Here is an 8,271-nt window from a genome sequence, read left to right on the forward strand (position 1 = left end):
ATAAATATCTCAAATATAACCTCTTGGAAATGTCCTCTGGTACAAAAATTCCCTTTTTTCTAGCTTAGAATTCCATGAGAACGCCTCCGCCACCCCTTTAATCCCAAAAAATAGCTCTGTGCCACAGGTGGGGCGGGGGGGTATCTTTATTGCTGGATCTCACCAGGCTGGATTGTGCTTACCTTTCCCAAAGTTCTGCTCACAGCTTCAGCTGAGGAATTGCTGTGGGAATACTACAGGAACAGGCAAAGAAATGGGAAAAAGAATGGGAAAAGCTGTGGGTTTTTACACTGGGAAGCCCATCCCAAGGTTTGAAGCATTAAACCCAAGGTCTGAAGCATTAAACCATAGCAGAGTGAGCTGCTGTTGCAAAAAACCAGGAGTCAGCCCAGCTGGAACAACACTCCAAGGCTCCTTCCTTGCCCAGGGGAAATCCCTCAAATCCTATTCCACTAAAAATGGAGCAGGAAAAGCCTCTGAACTGAGCCCCTTCCAGCACAGCTCCTTTTCACAGACTTTCTTCTAGGAGATGTCTTGTTCTCTTAATTCCATGGGAGCTGGAGCAGCTGGAAGGTGAGAACTGACAGGATCCAAGTGCCAGACTGCTCCAGTTTCCCTGCAATTGTAAAACCAAGGAAATAGCACTTGGCTGCCACCTGCCCCTTTTTGCTGCTCAGAGACTCCAAACTCCTGGAATGAAACTCCAAAGCTGCTCCCACTCGTTGGGATCTTTGGCAAAAGCAGAGAGAAACCAACATTTCCTGAAAAGCAAATTTAGCCAGACTTCTCCTGGATGAAATTCCACTGGGGAAACCGTAGCAAATGTCATAGAGAAACATCGGTTCTCCTGATTGTCCATGTGGCATTGAATTCCGTGGAAAACAAACCTGCACCACCAAGGTACCTGAGCCACCCCCTGAATTCCTACAAATTCCCTGGTGTGATGCCACCCTGCCCGACCATCAGGAGATGGAGCTGCAGAAGGAATTTCCAGAGGAAAGCTGGAAATCCACTCATTCCCATCTTCCCACCACCAACCTCCCTCAGGCCAAGGACTGTACAAGGGGTGCAGCCTAAGGAGCAGGAGGCAATCCCGAATTATTCCATGTTCACCAGGGCATGGAGCTGGGGCTGTGCAGAGTCCGTCTGCGTGTGGAGCACGGTGAGTTCTCCCAGCAGGGACTCCTGTGCTCCAGAGGCCTTACAGTCCGTGCTGGAATTCCCACTTCCCGGGACTGCTGCCAGACTCTGGTAGGGGCTGTTCTCTGGGAAGGACAGCAGCTTTTCCGGGATTTTGGGGGACACCTCGTATTCCTCATCAGGAAGCTCCGTTTTGTGCCCCTCGTCATTTTTTGCTGCTCCTTCCACGATGACGAGGAAGGACTTCCAGGGGGTGTTTTTATCATGGATCTGCAAAGGAATAACCAGGAGAGAGAAGGTTGGATATGGGATGACAAGGAAAAGTTTGGATCAAGCTTGTATTTGGTGTTGGTAGAAAAGGTTTTTGTTTTGGAGTCATGGAATGGTTCGGGTTGGAAGACTGGACTGTAAAGATGATCCAGTCCCACCCCCTGCCATGGACAGGGACACCTTCCCCTATCTCAGGCTGCTCCAAGCCCTGTCCAACCTGGTTTTTAACAATTCCAGGAATACAGCACCCCCAGTTTTCCTGGGAAAACTGTGCCAGGGCCTTCCCAACATCCCAGGGAACAATTCCTTCCCAACATCCCACTTAACCCCAACTTCCATCAGCTTGAACTGGAAGTCTGCTCCGGGCTTGACCCGTCAGTCCCACGGAACGTGGCTCTGAGGAGCTGGAACATGCTCCAGGCACGCCAGGACTGTGGGATCATACTGAGGTGTGCTGGTGCAGCATGGATTTGTCGGTGAAGGTCCTGCACCCACAGGTTTCCTGGGAAAACCGTGCCAGGGCCTTCCCAACGTCCCAGGGAACAATTCCTTCCCAACAACGCCCCTAAGAGCGGGAGGGATCATATTGAGGTGTGGCGCTGCAGGGTGGATTTGTCAGTGAAGGTCCTGCACCCACAGCTTTTCTGGGAAAACCATGCCAGGGCCTTCCCAACCTCCCAGGGAACAATTCCCTCCCGACATCCCCCCTGGCAGCGGGGTCATACCGAGGTGTGGCGGCGCAGGGTGGATTTGTCGGTGAAGGTCCTGCCGCAGGCGTTGCACATGAAGGGCTTCTCGCCGGTGTGGATGCGGTGGTGCCGCTGCAGCGCGTTCAGCTGCGTGAACTGCTTCCCACACTGGTCACAGCAGTACGGCCGCTCCCCTGGGAATGCGGCATGGGACACAGGCTGGGAACGCGGGCAGAGCACAGCTGCTGTGCCTCGACAGTGCCCAGCTACCCCTGGCTGGCAGGGAATGGTCAGGGAAAACATCCTGGCGGTACAAATGTCACACTGGAGGCAGCAAGCTCTTCCCAGCCCCGTAAAGATGTGCTGCCACTCTGTTTTTCCATGGATTTTCTGTTAGAGACTCAAGTCCTGCCCAGAATCCAAGTATTCCTCCCCCTTATTCACTCTTCTCTGAGCAAGAACCCCTGAGCCACTCCCAGCCCTGGGATCTCTCTGAACACACCACAAACTCCCTGTTTGGAAAGAGATCCCATTTTCCTCCTTCCCTGGATAAACCTTCGGAGCTGTACCAGAGCGCTCCATCACCAATGATCCAGGCAGGTTATTAAGGTATCTCCACAGCCTGTGGAAGCATTCCAGGGAATTGCTGTCACTCAGGACTAGTGGGAGAAGGGGAGAACATGAGACATCAAGCAGTGCACATGAGGAAAAACCTGGCTGAGAATTCCTTGCTGGAATATTGCAGTGGTGAGGGCTCTGTATCCAAGAAAAGGAGCACATCCTACCTGTGTATCCAAGAAAAGGGACACATCCTACCTGTGTGGACTTTGATGTGCTGGTACAGGGAATTCCTCTGGGCAAAGGTCCGGAAGCAAACCTCACATTTGAAGGGCTTGGATCCCGTGTGGATCCGGTTGTGGTGTTTCAAGTATTCCTTGGAGGCAAAGCTCTTCCCACAGGTTTCACACATGAAAGGCCTTTCCCCTAAAAAAAGTGGGAAAAGGAGGATTAAACCAGCAGAGCTTTGGGAATGCTCTTAAATATCCCACAGAAATTCCAGAGTGTGTCCTCACTGTGGGGATATTTAAAGGTCACCCAGTTCCAAACCATTCCATGGGCAGGGACACCTTCCCCTATCCCAGGTTGCTCCAAGCCACTCCCAACTTGGCCTGAACAATTCCAGGGGTGGGGAATCCACAGCTTCTTTAGGAAAACTGTTCCAGGGCCTCACCACTCTCACAGGGAAGAATTTCTTCCCAAAATCCAGTTTAAATCAACCCTCCCTCAGCTTCAAATCACTGGATATCCTGGGAACCCTTCTCAGGCAAATCTCACCTAAGAGATGACAGTATCTCGTTTTATCCATAAAAATGTGGACAAAAAGCATTTTCTGAAGGCAGCATTTTCCCTGGAATGGTTGGGACTGGATTTCCCAGTTTTCCAGCCTCACCTGTGTGGCAGCGCCTGTGGTAGATGAGCATGTGGTTCTGGGTGAAGCGGGCCCCACACTCATCACACACAAAGGGCTTCTCCCCCGTGTGGATCCTGCAAGGAAAAAAGGAATGTTGGAACTCCAAGATGAGCCTTCCCCTCATTCCCATTGATCCTTACTGCTGGATAAACACCCACATCCAAAAATGTTACGGTAAAAGCGAATTTTTCAAGGTGAAACGCAGCCAAATTCGGAAAATTCTCTCCACGTTGTGGCGCCAAATCCTTTGGGATGTGAGGGAAAGCTTCTCAGGGGGTTGGGATGGCTGCTCTTCCTGGAGAGGCACATCCACGTGGCAAAATATATCCCCAAGGATGAGAAATCCCCACCACCGGCTGCCACCGCACCCAAATTAAGGCAGCATTGAGTTTCCAGTGTCCAAAATTCCTGAAAGGGCTCTGAGAACAGAAAAAAAATCAGGTTTAAACCCTCAGAGAGGACTTTTTCCCTCATAAAAATGTCCCTGGCTGAAGACTGATAAAATAACTGATAAAATCAGGTTAAACCCCTCAGAGAAGATTTTTACTCTGATAAAATGGTCTCTATCATGAGACAAGGTAGAATGACTGATAAGATCAGGTTCAAGCCCCTCAGAGTTAATTTCTGCTCTGATAAAAACACCTTCAGGAAAATAAAACTGATAAAATCAGGCTCAATCCCTCAGAGAGGAATTTTTCTGCACCCCTAATCAAAATGTCTGCTCTGAGACATATGAAATACCTGATAAAATCACGTTAAAGTCCCTCAGAAATGATTTTTACCCTGGTAAAAACACCCTGGGACAGATAAAATAACTGAGAAAACCATGTTAACCCCCTCAGAGATGATTTTTGCCCTCATGAAAAGGGCTCTGCCCTGAGACAGATTAAGAAAAAGGAAAAAATTGGGTTAAACCCCTCAGAATCTACTTCTGCCCTGATAAAAATGCCCTCAGAAAGATAAAATTGATAAAATCAGGTTAAAACCCCTCAGGGATGATTTTTCCCTTATCAAAATGCCCTAAGGTAGACAAAACACTGACAAAATCAGGTTAAAACCCCTCAGAGGTGATTTTTTTTCCCTGATAAAAACAGACTGGGACAGATAAAACCCAGCGGGTGCCGGATCAGCTCCGTGTGGGTGACATCGGTGACGCGCCACCTCCTCCTGTTCCCAGATCCATTGTTTTCCCTGCTTCGCCCCCAAATCCGTCATTTTCCCACTGAAAAACCTGCAACATGCTTCCCAAATATTTCCACACTTGTCTTTGTATTGAGCCTAAGGATGTGCTGGAGGAATCCCACCTGGATTTCCCTGCAGCACAGGCCTGGCCCATGAGGGATATGAGGAGAAAACAGGGATTGGGGAGGCCCTGAAAGGGAAAACAGGGATTGGGGAGGCTCTGAGAGCTGCATCCCATATGAAATCTGGGATTTTGGAGGCCCTGAAAGAGAAAACAGGGATTTGGGAGGGCCCTGAAAGGGAAAACAGGGATTGGCGAGGCCCTGAGAGAGAAAACAGGTATTGGGGAGGCCCTGAGGGCTGCACCCTATTTGAGGAGAAAACAGGGATTTGGGGTGCACCCCATATGAAAACCAGGATTTGGGAAGCCCTGAGGGCTGAACACCACATGAAAACAGGGATTTGGGAGACCCTGAGTGCTGCACCCTGTGTCAGGAGAAAACAGGGATCTGGGAGGCCCTGAAAGGGAAAACAGGGATTGGGGAGGCTCTGAGGGCTGCATCCCATATGAAATCTGGGATTTTGGAGGCCCTGAAAGAGAAAACAGGGATTTGGGAGGGCCCTGAGGATTGGACCCCATTTGAGGAGAAAAAAGGGATTTGAGGTGCACCCCATATGAAAACCAGGATTTGGGAGGCCCTGAAAGAAAAAACCAGGGTTTTGGGAGACCCTGAGGGCCTGAAAGAGAAAACAGGGATTGGTGCACCCCACATGAAAACAGGGATTTGGGAGGCCCTGAGGACTGGACTGTATTTAAAGAAAAAAACAGCAATTTGGAAGGCCCTGAAAGAGAAAACAGGGATTTGAGAGATCCTGAGGCCTGCACCCCACATGAAAACCGGGATTTGGGATGGACCCCATTTGAGGAGAAACCAGGGATTTGGGAGGCCCTGAGGACTGGATACCGTATCAGGAGAAAACAGGGATTTGGGAGGCCCTGAGCACTACACCCCATTTGAGGAGAAACCAGGGATTTGGGAGGCCCCAAGGGCTGCACCTGGAGCGCGGGGAGAGCCGCTCCTACCTCATGTGTGTTTTCAGCGCCGAGGGCTGGGAGAACTTGGCCTGGCACTCGGGGCAGCCGTAGGGCTTGTGGCCCGTGTGCGTCCGCTCGTGCAGCCGCAGGGCCGTGCGGGAGCTGAGCCCCTTGCCGCACTGGTGGCACTGGTGGCGCTCGCCGCCGCCCTCGTGCACCTGCAGCACGTGCCTCTTGACGTCCTTCTTCCTCTTGAAGCGCTTGGCGCAGAGCTCGCAGGGGAAGCGGCGCTCGCTGCTGTGCACGTGCCGCTGGTGGCTGCGCAGGTTGCAGCGGTTGGCGAAGGTCTGCGCGCACGTCTCGCAGCGGAACTCCAGCGCCGAGGCGATCCCGTGGCTCTGCTGGACGTGCTTCAGGAAGCTCTTCTCGTACAGGAACTCCTTCTGGCACGTGCCGCACTTGAAGGCACCGCCGCGCTTCTTCTTGTCCTCCTCCTCCTCGCCCTTGGCGGGGTTTTCTGGGGAGGCCCCCTCGGGTTTGCCGGAGTTCTCCTCCTGCTCCCGCTCTCCCTCCTCGCCCTTGGGCTGCTTTTCCTCCTCGGCGTTCCGCTGCTGCTCCCGCAGCCTCCGGGTGTATTTCTTCTTGGGGATCTCCACAAACACCTTCCTGCCGGCCAGCCGCCCGCTCGCCCTGCGGATCTTGTTGTAAGGAGCCTTCAGCGCTTCCTTCTTTTTGTCCACCTTCTCCTTGGGCTTGGCAGCCGGCCCCTCGGCAGACGCTCCGCGGCCGGGCGCGGCTACGGAACACTCCGGAGAGTCCCGCTCGGCCTTGGCTGCGGGCACGGCACCGGGGCGGGCGGCGCTCTCCTCCTCGGAATTCTGCGACTCCGAGAAGTTCTGCAGCTCCAGCAGCACGGACTCCAGCATCTGCCTCTTCAGCTGGAAGCAAGTCTCGGAGAGATCCAGGCACTTGAGCTTCTCGGCGATCTCCAGCATGCGCTGCACCCTGTCCTCCTCCACCTCCACGCGCGCCGTGTAGACGAACTCCAGGAAGGAGGCGAAATCCGCCACCTGCACCTCGTTGAGGAACACGTTGCTGCGGGGGCCGTCCACGGGCTCCTCGTTGAGGAAAACCTCCTTGAAGAACTTGCTGGTGGCGGCCAGCACGGCCTTGTGCGCCGGGAACTCGGCGCGCACGCCCTGGTACTCCACGCTGACGGTGACGTCGCACAGGTGGCCCAGCAGCCGCAGCCGCGGCGCCTCGGTTGATGGGCGAGGACTTGGATTCCAGCAGGACGGGGTTGCTTTCCATCTTCCTTCTCCCTGCTGAAGATATCCCCATGTCAGCCAGCGGGATTCTGCGCGTTTGGGGCGGCTGGGGCTGGGGTTTTGTGGAATCGCTGGGGTTGGGAAGAGCTCCGAGGTCGTTTAATCCAACTCCAGCTCCTCAGGAAAACCATAGAGTGAATCTGAGCTTAAACCCCAACCCCAGCTTTCCATGAAACCCTCTGGGCTGCCAGAACCTACCCTTTGAGATAGGGATGGAACAAACAGAGCTGGCACATGGAATTAAGGAATTATTCCTGGCCTCACCAGGTGATAATAAAAAGAAGGCAAGATTAAGCAAAAAGTTCACTGCAGTCCTAAAAACCTGCCTGAAAATGCCTCCCACACAAAATTCCAAGCTCTTATGTGATGGATAATTGTATCCACACACTGAAAATGCCCAAAATGACGGGAGTTCCTCAAAATGGACTCACAGCCTGAACATTTTGGAGGCCCATTTCCAACCTTCCATCGGGCCCTATTTCTTGGGAATGTCTGAAGCTGCTCCAAAGCTTGTAAAAAGAGTGGAAGTTTTGGGGTGTTTTCCCAAATATCTAACCCCAGAACAAACCAGATTTCTATGGATTTCTATGGATTTTCTGAGGAATCTGTTGAGTCTAACCCTGTTTCTACCAGAATCTGAGGAATTTCTTTCTATGTGCTGCGAATTAAGTGATGTCTCACCCAATGCTTTATAAACAATCAGTGATACCAAAGTGACACTTTTTTTACCCTAATAAAATGATTTTTAACTACTTCTCCTGTTATTTCACAACTACCCCTCTAATTCCATTTGTGCACTGTCAATTTCTCAGGAATACCTCCCCTTCCAGAGGCAAAACTGGCTGGAAAGAGGCAAAAAAAGGGGAATGGGGAGAAGGATTCCCAGGCAGCTGCTGCTGAACTCATGGAGAACCCCAAAGTGCCCACTTCCAATCCATTTGCACAGGACCCTGGATCCCATGGGAATGCTGGGGTGGGGGAAAACACAGGGGGGAAAAAGGGGAGAGGAGAGGGGGGAAAAAAGGGGGGGAGAAGAAAAGGGAAGTGAAAAAAATGGGGGGAGAGAGGAGGGAAAAAAGGGGGAAAAAGAGGAGGAGGGGGGGGAATAAAGGGGAAAGAGGGGAGAAAGAGAAGGCGGGCGGGGCCAGCCTTCCC

General features: G+C 52.3%; 1 protein-coding gene across 1 annotated transcript in view; it reads right to left on the bottom strand.

The window, feature by feature from the left end:
- Positions 1–1,074: 1,074 nt before the first annotated feature.
- GZF1 (GDNF inducible zinc finger protein 1) overlaps positions 1,075–8,271 on the bottom strand; it is a 15,186-nt gene continuing 7,989 nt past the window's right edge. Inside the window, 7 exon segments of the mRNA XM_031058282.1 lie at positions 1,075–1,410; positions 2,136–2,293; positions 2,916–3,083; positions 3,550–3,644; positions 5,837–7,051; positions 7,053–7,233; positions 7,935–7,958. Of these exon segments, the coding sequence (XP_030914142.1) occupies positions 1,099–1,410; positions 2,136–2,293; positions 2,916–3,083; positions 3,550–3,644; positions 5,837–7,051; positions 7,053–7,233; positions 7,935–7,958 (2,153 nt within the window). The 3' untranslated portion in view covers positions 1,075–1,098.

The sequence above is a fragment of the Geospiza fortis genome, unplaced genomic scaffold (assembly GCF_000277835.1).
Source record: "Geospiza fortis unplaced genomic scaffold, GeoFor_1.0 scaffold275, whole genome shotgun sequence".
NCBI lineage: Eukaryota > Metazoa > Chordata > Aves > Passeriformes > Thraupidae > Geospiza > Geospiza fortis.